Raw genomic sequence first — 18,059 nt, forward strand, 5'->3', positions numbered from 1 at the left:
AGATTCTTAATAAAAATGATAATGCCAGGAATTGGAGGTAACTCCGTGTCATGGGTGAGTAATGGGTGAGAACGGAGACGGGGAGTGTACGGAAGAGTTAAGGGCGTATTTGATTAGCAAAATTTGAGAAGTCATGCTCCCCAGGAATCTGCACTGAGTCCTCCACTTTCAGATACACATTCATGACTTGAGTGAAGGAACAGAGGGTTGTATATCCAATTTTCCACATAAAACAGTAAATTCTATAGATAAGAGAAGTAAAGAGACATGGACAGATTACGTGAATTGGCATAACTGTGGCAGATGGAGCTCAATACAGGAAGCGTGAGATTATTTCCTTTGAATCTGAGAAAGACAATATTTTCTGAAGGGTCAGAGACTCGGCGCTCACATTGATATCCTCACCCTTCACATCCTCAGAATGTTCAAAAGCATTTCACAGGCAATGATCTATTTCTGAAATTAGTCACTGTTGTAATATAGGATAACCGCCGGTAATCGGCACACAAAGAAGCAAGTAAATAGGTGTTTTTGGTGGGGTCGGTTGAGAGGTAAATGTTGGCTAGATCACTGGGCAACTCTCTGCTCTTCTCTGAATAATGTAATGGGATCTTCTAAATGCAGTCTGGCACTGGAGTATCAGCCTAGGTTCCGTTCTCAAGTCTTTGCAATGGGGTCTTGACTCCCAACCACCTGACTCAGAAGTGGCAGTGCTCCCACTGATCCACAGTCTCATCACTGAACTAAAATAACTACGAGTTTCATATCAGCATTTAGCTGAAGTACTTGTCGAGGCCTGGCAGTTCATTAAGATGTTGGACACCTTTGCACAGTACCCAGAACTTTTAAATGATGACTCAGTCTTGGTACTGCACTCAAATGAAATCTTTCTTCTGAAAGAAATGCTAATGGAGGTTTCAAATATCTGGAACCAATAGTGAACTTTAAAGCTCTGCAAGTTAATGATTGATTAGCTGATCTGAGTGATGTGTGAAATGGAAACGCAAAAAAAACACAATTTCTTATCAATTTAATATTTTGGGTTATGCCTGCTGATTTAATCACCTATATTAGTAATTGCAATTTTTATGGTTTAAAGACAGAGACTTAATATTTTCTCATTTGTGACTCTTCTAAAGCCTGGACTCTGACAGTTAGATTACTTACAGGTCACATCCATTTGATTTGCTCTACAGAACAAGTGTGAAGTGGTGAGGCAGTACCGGAATGTCTTACTGCAATGGCATCACATCCCATTCAAAGGGAAAATGGCACGGGAGGAATCATTTTATCCCTTTACTAGTGCTGACAGTTAAATAAACACAACTTCAAGATTTACAACATCTATGATCACCATCATTGCTCCCACAACACCTGTATTGCTTCATAAGAGCCTTAACAAATAAAAAATGTGACACAGAACTATATGAGAAGATTTCAAGTCAGATGATGTAGATTGTAAGGACTGTCTCAAAGGAGGAGAATGAGTTAGGAAGGTTTAAGGAGCACATTCCAGAGCTTAGGGCCAAGTCAAATGATGAAAAAGTGGTTTGATTAGAACTCAAGACACCTGGGGTGGGATTTTCTGATCTGCTGCCAGTGAGAATGGAGAATTTGGTGCTCAGCCAAAACTTCATTCAGTGCATTAGCACTGGAGAATTCCAGCTATGGATGAGATTTGACGTTTTTGATGCTGATCGTTTCACTTATCCAGTCAGCATCACATGGCACATAATGGAGAACTGGCTCATCACACATAACAATAGCCTGCATTTATATCATGCCTTTGATGTTGTAAAGCATCCCAAAGCGATATATAAGAGCGTTAATAAACAAACGCAATCAAACAGCAAATGAGCATATTGTTCACATGTCAATTAAAGTGAAGAATACGTTTTTGGAACATGCCACACCAATGGCCCACTTGGCCAAACCCTACTTCCATGTGAATTCATGCCAGCCTTATGGGCCTAGTTTTGGGAGATGGATTTGATGATTTTCTGGGACCATTTTGAATTAAAGTATATATACCTCCAGCAATCATCTCCTGACACTTCAAAGTTGGCAATTAAAGAGCTAGTTTACTGATGAATTGCTGCAAAGGGTGTTTGCTGATCGGAACTATATTCCACATCCACCTGTGTTATAGCTGCAAACTCAGGGCATGGCAGGGAAGAGACAGAGGGACATCAGGTCCTGGCATGTATCAATCTTCTTGAGGCAGACAAAACTTGCTCAAATGGGCACTGCAAAATGAAAACACTATTGATGCTTGTGGGAAACCATTCTGTGAAGGTGTCTCTGGGTTAGAACTTGGACTTAGCCAGTGAGTAAATGCATAAAAACAGCAACTTTGGAGCAATATTAGATGGTTCAGTCTACATTAAAGGAAGTGTTTATTGCAGGTTGTGTTGAGTTTTTGATGTCTGACAATGTAGCAGTGGAGGTCCTGCAACTGGCCAGAATGTGGGCACAGTTCTTCAGAGACAATGCAAACAACTGGGATTCTAACTCTTGATCACTCCCTAGTGCCCCCACTGCTGGAATTTCTTCTGTGTTGAGTGGAGCAGGGAAAGAATCATGTGATACAAAAACAGAAAATGCTGCGCTCTGACGAAGGGTCACCCAGACTCAAAACATTGGCTATTCTCTACAGATGCTATCAGACCTGCTGAGATTTTCCAGCATTTTCTGTTTTCGTTTCAGGTTCCAACATCTGCAGTATTTTGCAAGAATCATGCAATATCTACTGACTCTCACTATCTCACAAGAGTGCCCCACTTAAGCAATGATGTCTCTTGAGAGGTGGCATTGACCAGAAGAATGCAGCAAAGACTGGCTCCCAGCACTATCCAATCAAGATGATGGACAGCTTGCCCTACAACCTATAGAGGGAGGTGATGGCCTTCCTATTATCGCTGGACTATTAATCCAGAAACTCAGCTAATGTTCTGGGGACCTGGGTTCAAACCTCACCACGGCAGATGGTTGGATTTGAATTCAATGAAATATATCTGGAATAAACAATCTACTGATGACCATGAAACCATTCTTGATTGTCGGAAAAACCTATCTGGTTCACAAATGTCCTTTAAGGAAGGAAATCTACCGTTCTTGTTTGGTCTGGCCTACCTGTGACTCCAGCCACAACAATGTAGTTGACTCTCATCTGCCTTCTAAACAAAGGTGACAATAAATTCTGGCCAGCCAGAGACATCTATGTCCCACCAATGAATAAACAAACCCTTCCAAGCAGGAGTGCTTAAGAGCAATGCACAGCAATTCACCCCCTCCTTTCTCAAAAGAAAGAAAAGATACTTGCACTCCCAACTACTTGGCTGTTTCAGGGATCCACTATGAGATGAACACATGAAGCAACAACCCATGTCTAGCCTTTCTGTGTAAGCAACATTCCCAATGTCAATGACCACTGAACTGAGCCAACTTCATCACAAACAATCTTAAAAATTGGCCAAAATTATTATACAATAATAATTGGGAATCTTTTCAGCACAGACGCACATAAGAAGGAATTTGAATGCTTGAGTGTCCTAAACTCTTGCTCCCTTTCTTTATATCAAGGACCACTTAAACAATTTTACTGTAATCAATGTTAAACACTGTTAAGGAATGTTCAAGTGGGGTTACCTTCTGCTGTGCCTGAGATGCCATCTGCTTTGAAATTGCTGGTGCTCTTCTTCCTGCGATGCTTCTTCCTGTTGGCATGGGGTGAAGGTGGAGGGTCTAGCTTAGGACTGGTTGTGCTTGATATGCTGGGGCTTGAACAGACGGAGTCTCCCAGGCCGGTGTCTTCAACAGAAATCCAAAAGAAAACATCATGAGAAATGTTCCAGCACAATGACTTTTCAACAGTTCCGACACATGGACTAAAGGCAAATCTAACTCCAGTTAACTGGGTTTGACATTTGAAATACTGGCATCACACACAGTCTCTGGTCTCCCAAGTATTTTATATCCGTACACTGCAACAAAGGGTGACCTTATTTCACCCTTCTTGGAGTCAATAAAGATGTGGAAGATTTTAGGTAGCAAATGCTACTTGGATGTATTTCCGGAGGTTTTGTCAAAGGGAGCCAGAAGGTGATTACAGTGCAGAAAGAGGCCCATCGAGCCCATAATGACTCTCTATAGAGAAATCCAGTCAGTACCATTGCACCCATCATCCCCATATTCCTGCCTGTTTATTTCCCTCAAGTGCTCATCCAATTGTCTTTTGAAATTACTCATCACCTCTGCTTCCACCAGAGCAAGTTCCAAACCATTATTATTCACCAAGCAAAAACATTCTTCTTCTCATCCTCCCTTAGCCAAAACCTGAAATCTGTGTCCCTGAGTCTTTGTATGATAAAATAGTGGGAACAGTTTGTCTTTGTAGTCATGATATAGTGCGTCTTTATCTGTCTGTGTGGAGTTTGCACATTCTCTTTGTGTCTGCATGGGTTTCCTCCGGGTGCTCTGGTTTCCTCCCGCAGTCCAACGATGTGTGGGTTAAGTTGATCGGATTTGCCAAAATTGCCCCTTAGTGTTGAGATGCGTAGGTTAGATGGATTAGTGGGTAGTAAATATGTAAGGATATTGGGGTACAGCCTGGGTGGGATTGTGGTCAGTGCATTCAATGGGCCGAATGGCCTCTTTCTGCACTGTAGGGTTTCTATGGTATCTATCAAATCTCACTTCAATCTCCTTTACAACAAGAAGAACAATCTAAACCTGTTACTAAAATCTTTCATCCTTTGACTCTCCTCTGCACCTCTCATCCTTCCTAAAGTGTGGTTAACCAGAGCTTTGTTAAGGTTCAGCATAACTTCGCTGCTTTTGCATTTAAAACCTCAATCTATGAAGCTCAAGATCTCTTGTGCTTTCCTGACCACACTCTGTGTTTTGCCAGCTTCAATTATCGATGCATAGGCTTCCCGACGTCCCTTTGTCCCTGTACTCTCTTTAAAACCTGTCATTTTATGTTTTTGCCCCTCTTATTGTCTCTTTTATTGACCATCTCCAACCACTCTCTCCACCATTGTTATCCTTGGGGTGCCTTGCCAACTGGAAGGTGAACAGTCTGTTAATTATTTGACTGGATGACGTTTGGCTGTCAAACAGCCATTTTATCCGATATTATCGTAACTAATAAATGAAGAAAAATAGAAGGAAATAGGAATCACATGTTTTAGTGCTGCTACAATTTCTACCTGGGTTCCTCATAGTTGCATCGTGGAGATTCATCTTGAATTCCTGGGGATTCCAGGAAAATCCTGGAAGAATGACAACGCTACGAAGATCTCCTGCCATCTCTTTGCTGACGCCAGTAACTTACTTTGTTTGTTGGTTGATATAAAAACGGCTCTAAACTTACAGGTAGGGAAACAACATGTAGTTGCTTCAGTCAGATGCACAACTACAGTCCTGGCAGGGCACTGCCAGCAGCAATGAGCAAACATGGTTTAAAAGGGTATGTCACGTGGGTTTTTATGACCATCAAACCTGGTGTCCAAGAGGTGTCAAGAATTACTTGGTGGCTGCTGAAATACATGGTTTTCAAGCCATCCACCATCACACTGCATGATGACCAATGCCAAAGGCACTCATTGGTACTGCAGGCCCAGCAAAAAATGTTCGAACTCTATGAAGGTGGCAGTGCAGGCACTACAGTTGGCCTCAGTTTCTCCAGAATGATGGTGGGGCAGAGGAGGGAGAGTGGAAATATTGAAGAAGGAGAACAGTTTGTGCTGGTTCGTTGTACAATCATATCCTGACAAACACAACACTGTGTCGAAACCATCCTTTCTTTAAATAAGTATCACAAATCATTTTCAAATCATTGTACATTGCTGTGTAATTATCAATTTCTAGACTCAGCACTGATGTATCAGTCTAGTTTGGAGCCAAAGAAAATGTTAGCTATAATTGGAACTATATCTAACGCACAAAACCTATGCATAATTTTCAAAGAAAAGGAACACAAGCCAGGATCTGTTATGTATTTCTGCATTCTGAGCCAGATACCTCAAAAATTGGCCTGATTTGTCAAGCACAAAAAGGAGAAAGATTATTAGATCCACCATTGAGAGTTCAGTTGAAAGTTTGTCCATTTGTTAAACTGTAATGATAACTCTAGATACCATTTTCAGCAATTTGTTCCATGGGCAGCTGTGCAACCCAAAGCTAGTTAAGTTAGAAGGATCTGCCCATAAGCTCCTGCTAAGTTTTCCAACTGTCTGCCTGTTCCAAGGTTCCTCTCAGATCACTCTTTTGGTGGTCTTTATAACACAGCTTGGCCTTCCTGCCACATGACCTTTTGAGAGGCACTTCTCTGCAGTTGGGGAGGAGGACAGGGGTGTGTGGAGTGGAAGTTCATTAACCTGAGCAATACTTGAGCTGGTATAGATAGTCAAGCTTACATTGGTCATGTCATTTCTGGCTCCTCTAGACACTGGCAATTTCTTTCCCAAAGCCTGAATGTAACATTAATCGCTTGAACTCCGGTTGATTTTGAGATCACAAAACATTAAGAAACTTTAGAATTTATCCCCTTGACAAAGATGTATGAAAGCAAAGATGGTTTGATGCAACAGAACCTCGATATGGATCACAACTGGTGTTACCAAACAGGAAAGGTAGTAGCAAGGTCTAGACTGGCACTGGGAGGGGCTTGGAAACCCCTGGTTGTGAATATTACTTACCTATATTTTTGGGTAGGGAGCTGATGGAAAAGTTATATAAATTTAAAAAGTGACTCTTGGACACTCAAGTTTTAATCACAGAATTGTTATATTGCAGGAGGCCATTTGGTCCATCGTGTCTGCACTGACTCTCTGAAAGAGAAACTCTCCAAGTGCAATTCACCCACCTCTCCCACATAACCCTGTACAGTCTTTCTCTTCAAATAAAGTTGAATTCCCTTCTGAATGCCTCGATTGAACCTACCTCTACCACACCCTCAGCCAGTGCATTCCCAATGTTAACCGGTCAGGGGTAGGCAGAATGTGGCATTGAGGCCACTATCAGATCAGCCATGATCTTAACAACTGGTGGAGCCAGTTCAAGGGGCTGAATGGCCTACTTCTGATGCTGACTTGTACATTCTTGTGTTGTTTGAAAAAACATTTTTCTCAATCGCTTTTACTTGTTTTGCAAGTTATTTTAAATGTGCCATCTCATTTTCAATCCTTTCATGAACAGTTTCACCCAATTGGCTGTGTCCAGACCCTTCAGGGGTTTTTAACACCCCTCTACAGACCAGGGCAGAATAGATTCAGCTGTTCAATGTTCTTGATGAGAGCCAGGTTGAGAGAAATGAGGGAGAGTTGGAGATGCAATGTTGTAGTTACATTTCAAACTATTCCTTCTTGAGCATGTTTCCCCAGCAGGCAAACAGGATTTGCAAACTTACCATTACAGGTCCCTTCTGAAAGGAACCGCTCTTCTGACACTTTGCCCACTTTCTGTGCTGTATATACACTGTGTATACTGCTCATGAACTGCCCATTTTAATTGTGATGCTCTTGTATTGTGTACACACTGCTATGAATGACATCCAAGTTATGCCTCCTATCCCCTGGTCTTACATTACGTATCTTAAAGAGGGAGTGAACAGCATCCAGTTACTCATGTTCCGAAGGAAGATCATTTACCTGGGAGGGATTTTCACCCCATTTTTGAAGGGCAGGAAAGCCGTTGGGGGTGGAGAATCAAATGGGAGTTCCTAATAGGTTTTACACTGGCAAGATCTCCTGTTGTGGGTATGCCGGCGTTGGACTGGCGTAAACACAGTAAATCTCCTGTTGCCATTGTTGCCATCCTCCTCCAATGAAGTACTGGGGTTCCCACCATGAAAGATCGGAAACCCCAATATCATGCATTAAAATATCACTAATGGATTCCCCTGCTGTACTATTCCTCCCACAAAGTAAGGAACTCCCCTCGTCAGTGTGATGTCACATCGGCAGGGTTTACAACAGGTCTGGACCAACTGGGGCCTGGTGAACAGTCCCTGCTGGGGACGCACAGACAGGTACAGCCCCAAGGAATGGGCAGAGCGATTCCCATTAAAATGGTGCCCTGATCTGTCTGTCACTGAGAAAGCTGGCAGTGCGGACTCATTCAAAGCCTGTCCCACCAACTGACAGCGTGCGTCCCGCTTCTTCCATTCTTTTCCTCAAGGTGCTTGAAAACCTGGTGGGAAAAGCCGGCAAGACAGCTAACGAGCTATGCTCTGCTTTTCCCGCCCAATGAGAAAATTCCACCCTCTGGCTCATGCTCCATGGATGCTGTCTGATCTGTATTTTCCAGCATTTTCTGTTCTTATTTTGGATTTCCAGCATTCACAATTTTTGTTATCCTATTACTCACTCCCAGCTGTTCAATGCTGAATTACTGAACCACTTGAACCCCTCAATTGCACAATGAACGCCACTTGATGCTCACTGCACTGTCTGCATTCCCTTAAAAATAATATTGATAATTGACACAGGAAATATATCACTGTTCACTGACACTGTGCAAGATTTGAAATGCATACATTTGATTGGGACTGATATTGGAGGATTATGTTTGAAAATTGTGACAGGCTGTTGCATTGCAATGAATTGTTACATCACTTATATTAATCGCTCTTCCAAGTATTTTGTTGCATTTCATAGTGAATAATATTATAATTTGACAGAATTATGATGCTCAGGGAATTACTTTAGAAATTCATCAATTTGATAAACACCATCACGGATTTTGCAGTAGTAATGATGGTGAAACCAGAGACTGCCATCATTACTCCACTGAAACTTCTGGACTCTACACATGTGCAGAATAACAGGGAGATGTAGAGGCTGCTGTCTGTGATTTTTATGCTTCTCCTGAAGGTACACTGTTGTGGGTTCCCCCACTCCAAACTGCAATCATAGAATCAATGGAATTCATTGCTACTGATAGGTCACGCTTGAAAATCAATTAAAAATGTTATGTTTTGTTGAATTATGAGTAGCATGGATTTTAATGGCATACTTATTTCATAATTACTGCTAGGCACCCTCAGCACCCAAAAAAGCTAATCTTCTGTCCAGATGTCAAGTTTTTCCATATGATACTCAATTCCACTTCTTAGCTTCTAGCTTAATCCATTCCTAATCATTTATTTTGTTATACCATTTTCCTTGCAGAAGAAATCAAGAGTCAAGAGGGCACAGATTTAAGGTAATTGACAAAAGAAGCAATGGCGAGATGGGAAGGAACCTTTTCACACAGTGAGCGGTTAGGATTTGGAATGCACTGCCAGATAGTGTGGTGAGTGCAGGGTTAACTGAAGCTTTCAAAAGGATATTGAATTATTATCCAAAAAGTAAGGTGCACGACTACAAGGAGAAGGCAAGAAAGTGGCACTAGGTGAACTGCTCCTTTAGGGGGCAAGAACAGGCATAATCGGCCCCCCCTTCTCTGCTGTAACCATTCTATCATCTGCAAGATTTTAAAATTCAAGGGTATTAAGTGCATTTAATTTCCCGGCTTGCTGTGTGTGAATATTTTAATGCGATTGGCTGGAGAGTCCAGATGGAAACCGCCTCTGAAAACAGGGAAAATGACACCTTGGAGGTCACTGGATGGGCAGCCTTTGTGGACAGCCTCCTTCAAGGTCAGTAGTAAGCATCTTGTTTAAACACTGACCACAAATCTGAGATCGGAATTCAAAATGTTTATGTCCAATTAATAAAAGTGATAATTAGAACTAAGTTCTATTACTTTTCTAATATATGAATATCTAAGTTATTACACCAGAGCCCCAAACCCCAGCACAATCAATGTATTATTATCCTCTATTAATACAAACTATATCGACAATCTATGAACCTGTCCAGAAACTGTTGAACAATTGCGTGTCTCTAGGTACTATACTGATCTCCATTACACTTCATTTATGCTCCTAATGATACTGCAGTCAAATACTTCCCACTAGATGCCTCAAAAAACCCCACAAACAATGCACTTTGCTGCCTCCCCTCCAATTGGAAACACATTTACCACAACCCGAAATGATTATCACTTAGTATGGGTGGTGAAATTCCATTCTTTAAATGTCCTTACGGGCTGTTTTCTACTTCTTCCAAACACTACTACACCAAGGACCTAGTTGTGTGTACAGCTGGAAGCAAGCAATGTCTTGGCATGGAGGCCTGAAGTACATCCCTGGAGTTGCCACAGATAAGCACCAAGATGTTATCTTTCCATGCAAGATTACTTTTATTACACATTACAATGATGTACAGCAGGAAACTTCATTTTTCTAATGGACCGCATTGATAGGGATACAGAGAAGCGATTCATATGCTTTGCCTTTTTAAAAAGCTGTCACAATTTTCTTTTAGGGATACGTTACTTTACTCTGGTTACTAGCAGCCCTCTCACCTCTGATTCAGAAGTCTGTGGGCTAATTTTCCACTTCAGGGACTGGAATACATCCCTTGACTGGCATTCTCTGTACAGTGCTTTGGGCGTGTTGTAAGGTTGGAGGTGCCACCTTTCAGATAAGATGTAAAACCCAGGCCCCACCTGCCCTCTTAACTGGACGTTACCTATCCCAGGATACTATTCTGAAGAGCAGCAGGGAAACTCTCCCTAGTGCTCTGGCCAGTGTTTAATCTTCAATGATATAATAAACAGATGATCTGTTCTAGCCACTGCTGTAAGGCAGGAAACAAATTTACTCTTTGTAGTATGTTGGCTGTTGTGGTATGGAGGCTTTTAATTGAAATCTAAATGTTATAAGAACTGGTTCCCTGATGTTTGATCCTCAGGTGATATGGTGGCACAGTGGTTAGCACTGCTGCCTAACAACGCCAGGGGCCTTTGCTGTACTGGAAGTAACGATAGAAAGCACACTCTGGCACAGCTCTGCCCAGTGTTGGGATGGGCGGGACTGATCATGGAGAGTGACCAAGCTCGCCGAATGGGTCAACTGAAACATCCCTTCAACTTGAAATCTCAACAGCGCTGTCCCAAAATCAAAAGCTTTGACGTTTTTGGCACTTAAAAGTGTTCTCCTGTTTCTTAGGAGGTCAAGCCTGTCATGGATTGAGACCCATGGGCTAAGATCACTACTCTGTAAGATTTACATAGCAAACTGCAGTACTCGAGCCACTTGCCAATTGACTATTCTTTACCTTTGTAAGAGGTGTAGCTCCATCAATCTAACTTTGTAACATTGAAAACAGCAGTAAAGACAGCCTAATTCAGAGACTGTAAATTAGTGTCTGCTCTATCTCCCTTTAAAGCAACGGATCTGACTTGGATTGAATATAAAACAGGCATCTGCCTTGTATCAATCAAAGCGTGAAAAGGTTGATTGCTACAAGTTATCTAAAAAAGGGGGCAGAAATTAGATGACTAGACCATCATTTTTGCTTCTAAACCAGCTCTGACAGGAGCATTAAAACTCATAGGTTCCATTTCACAGGGGAGGGACATTTGCGACTCTTCCATACATTCAGTGCCTCATATTAGTTCTTCCCAATCGGGCATCAATGTTCAAAAAAAATAATAATCTGCAATCGCTGCATTTCGACACTTGAAGTACGAGTTGGGAAAGTGGTTTCACTTTTCACTCTGGAAGCTGACAAGCATGACTAGAGGGGGAATAAAATAACATTCAGTTCACATAAATATCAAGCAGCCTGCCCGAGACTGATGGGACCAGAATGCGTTCTCAGCCATCATTCCCCAGACAGGCCCAAGGACACCCATAACTTATTTTACAATCATTTAGTTTCAGCTGAACTGGAAAAGTGACAACTTATCTCTGCTGACAAGATGCCATCTCAAACCTTACAATTAACTGTACACGATTAACGGCCCGCTCCGTCATTATCTTCTATCATGATCAACTGTGTGTGCAGCCCTCCATGCCAGAAGGCCATTAGGACTATGCAAGTATCCAAATATGTAGCTGAAAATCTGGTCAAAGCAGCAAGTGCCATTCCTGAGCATCTAAGCACAGTAATAAACAGTAATAATAAAAGTTATTGAATGGGAACTGGATGGTGCAGCGGTTTAGCAAACTGACCTTTCACCTCAAGGACACAATTGAGTTCAAAGTCCCTTATTACCTGGCCCTAAGGATCCTCAGTGAACTGAACTGGAGCAGTTTTAACCCAATTCCGATACGGTTTAGGTTTTGCACATAGTGCAAATCTATTCTCGGTTATACGAATGCCTGGCCTTTCCATTGGCAATCACAGTGAGAGGGAAAGGAAATTTATGTCATGCTAGCCCAATCGTCACCTGTCTGAACATTCAACAGTTTTGAAGGAGGCAAATTTTCAAGGTCCAGACAGTCTGATATGGGAATGCTTGGCACAAACTGGAAGACATTAAAAATGTGTGCAGCAATCACATGATTAGAACAAATGGCTCCCATTTCACAAACACAACGGGTTTTACAGGCATGGCGACATTTACATAGATCTGCACTGTTGCTGGTACTGTGACCAAAGCTGGTGGCACCTGTAGGTGCGAGATTCACCCACACTCCAGCCATTAAAAGCAAAAGTTGCATCGGAAAACCTTTCATTGTTCTGAGCACAACTGCCATTTAACAAAAATCTATCACAGTAACTTGCCAGGTGATGCTTGATCAAGATACAAGTTTAGCTTTGGTAACCCTATATTGTGAAAATATCGATACAAACAGTATCACCGAATAGTTATGGTGCATAATGAGGCCAGTTGGCCCATCGTATCCACGCTGGCTCTCCAAACAAGCATCATGACTTACTGCCACTCTGCTGCCTATTCCTCGTACCCTTGCATTTTGTTTCTATTCAAGTACTCATCTAAAGCTCCCTTGAATGCTTGAACTGAACCTGCCTCCACCACACTTCTAGGTAGTGCACACCAGACCCCAGCCACTCGCTGTGTGAAAAAGCTTTTTCTCACATCACATTTGCTTCTTTTGAAAAATCACTTTAAATTTGTGCTTTCTCGTTCTCAATCCCTTTACAAGATGGAACAGTTTCTCCCCATCTGTCCAGCCCTTCTCGTGATTTTGAACATCTCTATCAAATCTTCTCTCCAAGGATAACAGTCCCAACCTCTAAAATCTATCCTCATTACTGAAGTTTCTCACCCTTGGAACTATTCTTGTATATCTCTTTTGCACTCTCTCAAATGTGTTTACATCCTTCTTTTGGTGTGGCATCCAGAACTGTACACAATATTCCAATAATCATTAGAAGCTGATCCACAATATCAACTGTACCAGAATTATTCAGAACATTGCCCCAAGTTGCTGCCAGTCTTAGCAATGGGCTGCTTAGGTTTTCTGCTTCATTAGCTATGGTATAACAATCATAGTACGTCACTTAGCAGAATATAACTAACTGGCGTGTATGCGTTCTCATTAAGAACTCTCAGGCATTTTGGAAATGCACCAGGTCATTTTACGTCATCACAGAGCATGCTTACTCAAAATGGTTAATTTAACTCCTTAAAAAATTATTTTATGGAATGTGGGCATCGCAGGCAAAGGCAACATAGGCTGCCCATCTCTAATTGCGACTGAGAAGGTGGTGGTAAACCATCTTCTTGAACTGCTACAGTCCACCCACAATGCTGTTAGGGAGGGAGTTCCAGGATTTTAACCCAGTGAGTGATGGAATGGATGATACATTTCCAAGTCAGGATGATTTTACTTTGGAGGGGATTTGCAGATGGTGATGCTCCTAAGAATCTGCTGCCCTTGTCCTTCTAGCTGGTATAGGTCATGGGTTTGGAAGGTGCAGTCAAAGGAGCACAGGTGATTTGCTGCAGTGTGCATTGTTTAAGATACACATTGCTGCAACTGTGCACTGCTGGTGAAAGAAGTCAATGTTTAAGATGCTGATCAAGCAAGCTGCTCTGTCCTGGTTGAGTTTTGAGTGTTTTTGGAGCTGCACTCATCCAGGCAAAAGGAGAGTATTCCATCACACTCCTGACTGAAACCTTGTAGATGAGGGACAGGCTCTGGGAAGTCAGACCACAGAATTCCCAGCTTCTTGTAGCCAAAGTATTTAGATCAGAGAATCATATAATCCTTACAATGAAGAAGGAAGCCATTCGGCCCATCAAACCTGCACCGACTCTCTGACAAAGGATCCCACCCATGCTCTTTCTCATAACCCCATATATTCCCCCTGACCTACACATCTTTGGACACTAAAGGCTAATTTAGCATGGCCAATCCAACCTGCACATCTTTGAACTGTGGGAGGAAATCCACGCAGACACAGAGAAGGTGCAAACTAACAAAGACAGTCACCCGAGGTTGGAATTGAACCTGGGTCCCTGGCTGTGAGGTAGCAACATGGCTTGTGCAGTTCAATTTCTGGTCAATGGTAACCCCCAGGATTTAATGGTGGGGAAATTCAGTGAAAGTATTGCTGTTGAACAATAATAAAGGCAAAATACTGCAGATGCTGAAACAGAAACAGAAACCGCCAGAGAAACTCAGCAGGTCTGACACTATCAATGGAGAGAGAACAGAGCTAACGTTTTGCGTCTGGATGACACAGTCAGAGCTGAAGCCAAAGAAAATTAGACATTGCGGGTGGGTGGGGAGAAACGACAGTAATCGTACAAAAGGAATGTAAATGGTGATGATAAAGGCTGAGAATGGTGCTAAGAGCATCCATTAAGAGATCAGAATGCGTAAACGACAGAACCAAGATACACATTGAGGTGTTCCTATGTTTTGCTGGAGAGCTGAGTGGCTGATTTTGTAAGATTTTGCACTATTAAACTTATTAAATATGTAGCGTGTGGAATCTCGTGGTGGAATGGGCAGAACTTGGCCTGCCGCACCATTACCTCACTGGCTCCAGTGCATTCTTTAAATGGCACCAGACAACCATTAATTCTTTTGCCCTGCTTCTTGATTCAGGGGAGCAAGATTCCAAACTAACCTCCTTACAGCCTTACATTTTTTGGCCTAGAATCCCTACATTGCAGAAGGAGGCCATTCAGCCCACTGAGCCTGCACTAACAACAATTCCATTCAGACCCTACCCCAGTAATCTTAGATATTTACCCTGCTAATCCTTCTGACACAAAGGGACAATTTGGCATAGCCGATCAACCTAACCTACACATCTTTAGACTGAGAAAGAAAATCGGAGCACCAGAGGAAACCCACGCAGACACAGGGAAAAGGCACAAACTCCACACAGTCACCCGAGACTGGAATTGAACCAGATCCCTGCCACTGTGAGGCAGCAGCACTAACTACTGTGCCATCGTGCTGTCCCTATTTGGCCTAACTCCAAATCTCACTCCCCCACCCACCACAATATTCGTAGCTGACAGGAGCAGAAGCATCTGTACAGGACAACAATGTCATTAATTCCCAGAACCTGGCATTGTTTATAAAGTGGACTGTGGCCAATGGGGGAAAAGCATGTGTAACTACAACCAGAATTGTGACTATTATGTTGCCGTTAATTGGCAATTTTCAATTGATATGGGAAATGAGGTAATGGGAGACAACCACATTCGTGTTTCTCTCTGCAGCCTCCAGGATAGTGTGACAATTCGAGGCAAAATTGTCCACCTTCAACAGCACATTAATAAAACCTTCAAATACTTCGAGCCAAACCTTGGGAAACTTTTGATCAGTTCAATAACATTGTTGCATTTTAAGTAGCTTGACCTCTCAAGGCTGCAACCTGTAATTTTTGGGCCTTGAATTTCTCGTATGCTTCAAATCAAAGACACCCGCAAAGACATTCTGCAGTCAGGTCCTGTTTCAGGCTCAAACACAATAGGATCCTTTATCCACAGGTTGCAGCTGCACCAACCACTCTGTCTGAATTATATATCGATATGATGATTGCACATCCTGGAACACTACTGCCAGCCGACAACCACTAACGAGTGACAGTCGCAGTCAGCAAGCTTTCTTAAACAATCTCTTGCAAAACAACACCTAGAGGATTCAGCATCGTTTTGTTTGTATCTGCTTTCAACTACTCATTAAAATAAGTCTTGACTAGATGGTTAAAAAAAACCTTGGTGGAGTTATCGAGTCCCCACAATGTGAGAGAGATCAATGGGGCTCATTAAACAGACATGGTCATTAATATTGCTTACTGGCAGAGTGGAGTTACTGAGCTGGGCAGTTTGAGGGAAACCAATCAACTTCAACAGACATAGTTAGCAACACAGACTGCTGGATGGGGAGAAGTCAGTGAGTCTGACAGCCTGAGGGAGCTGAGTTAGCTCGAGTAGGGATTACAGAGTGCTAAACTGGCCAAAGACTACTCATCCATGCAGTAAAATCCTCAATGGGCAGCAAAAATTCATACTGACGGTATGTAGCCAGACAAAGTTATCCATGAAACTGGCACTGAAAATTTGGAATTGAAGGTAGAGAGGATGGGTTGGGACAGCAGAATAAGGAAGTTGTTGAATGACAGGAAGCAATAGATATTTGTTAGGCTACCAGTAGGAAATAATAATCCAATGCCCAGAGATTAATGCAGAGTATTTCTCCTAATCCACATAATGCTTCAGATTCAGGAGCCCAGCAATAATGAATGCTTTTTTGGAAATGAATCTTACTGGACTCCAAATGTTAACTCAGTTTTTCTCTCTCCTCAGATGCTGCCAGACCTGTTCTATTCTCGCACTTTCTGTTTTCACTTCACAAACCAGGAGAGGTTGTTGATTCAGAAACAGTCATGGAATTCGTGAAAGAATAAATTAAAATCTGCAATCACTGGTTTGAACATGCTAACTACTCTTTGGATTCTGCTGAATTCCCACTGAATTTTTTACTAACCACTTTATATTACTGACTTCTAGATTAGGAACTCCTGCACAAGTGTAAACAAACATACCCTCCATACCTGATCAATTTTTGTCATAATTTTTAAAAACTCTATTAAATCAACCCTTAGCCTTCCTGTTCTGTCTGACAGTTATAATAGCTCACTATATTGTAACTTTCCCATAAATCCAGTTTGCACCTTTAAAAGATTTTTTTCTTCTCTCATGTGATGTGGGCGTCACTGGCTGAACAAGCATTTACTGCCCATGCCTAATTGTCTTTGAACTGAGCAGCTTGCTAGATCATTTCAGAGGGTACTTAAGACCTGGAGTCATGTGTAGGCCAGACCAGGTAAGAACCAGGATTTCCTTCCCCAAAGACATTAATGAACCAGATGAGTTTTTACAACAATCATGATGGCTTCGGGGCAACCATTATCGAGACTAGCTTTCAGTTCCAGAATTATTAACTAAATTCAAATTCCACCAGCTGCTATGGCAAGATTTGAACCCATGCTCCCAGAGCCTGGGTTTGGGCCTCTGGATTACGAGCCCAGTTACATCACCACCACTCCTGAGTGGTGCTGCTATATTTGCCTTTGTAATCTGGAGGCCAAAACCATCCACAGTACTCCAAGTGTGATTTAACCATCATCATGCTGTATGCTCTGTTCTTCTGTAGAGTACAGGTGTTTCTCTTATGGTGTTAAACTATCACTAAATAGTTGGTAATTTCAGTGTCCTTTCCATCGGGGAGTTTGAAATTTGTGTTGGATAGACAAGATGGAGGCTTCTCATGCTCACTGTGAGATTTCTTTTTGATTTTACACAGTCTCAACTTGACTCCAATTGGACTTGGGCCACAGCAGAAGGTATCCCAAGCACAATGGTGACATCAGAAGAATGGTGGTGTGAAATGAGATTGAAAAGGCCAAAGGTGGTGCAGTGAAGGAGTACCCCCTTTCGGGGTGGTGGGCTTCCCTTGTATCCACTGGAGATAATACAGACAAGGGCATCCCCCCCATAACGCATCCTCCCTCAGTCCTGGCCTCCCACCTCCCTCATTCCCTCGCTGGGTCTACCAGCCAGCCTCTGCTGATATCCTGCACCTGCCTTTAATCCTCTTTTTTGCTGTGGCGCAGGCCCAGTGACACCCACTACCGGAGCCTGGTGCTGCTGGGACTCAGTGCTACTCAACCAATCAGACTGGCTGAAAATTTCCTGATGGGGGTGGAAGCCTCACCCACAATAGCAAA

General features: G+C 42.4%; 1 protein-coding gene across 1 annotated transcript in view; it reads right to left on the minus strand.

Moving 5' to 3' along the window:
• Positions 1-3,634: 3,634 nt before the first annotated feature.
• LOC145340349 (arf-GAP with GTPase, ANK repeat and PH domain-containing protein 1-like) overlaps positions 3,635-18,059 on the minus strand; it is a gene marked incomplete at its 5' end in the record, with an annotated part of 29,601 nt that continues 15,176 nt past the window's right edge. Inside the window, one exon of the mRNA XM_080184806.1 lies at positions 3,635-3,810. Within this exon, the coding sequence (XP_080040932.1) occupies positions 3,635-3,810 (176 nt within the window). The remainder of the gene's footprint in view (positions 3,811-18,059) is intronic.

The sequence above is a fragment of the Carcharhinus amblyrhynchos genome, unplaced genomic scaffold (assembly GCF_965287045.1).
Source record: "Carcharhinus amblyrhynchos unplaced genomic scaffold, sCarAmb.v2.hapA scaffold_950, whole genome shotgun sequence".
NCBI lineage: Eukaryota > Metazoa > Chordata > Chondrichthyes > Carcharhiniformes > Carcharhinidae > Carcharhinus > Carcharhinus amblyrhynchos.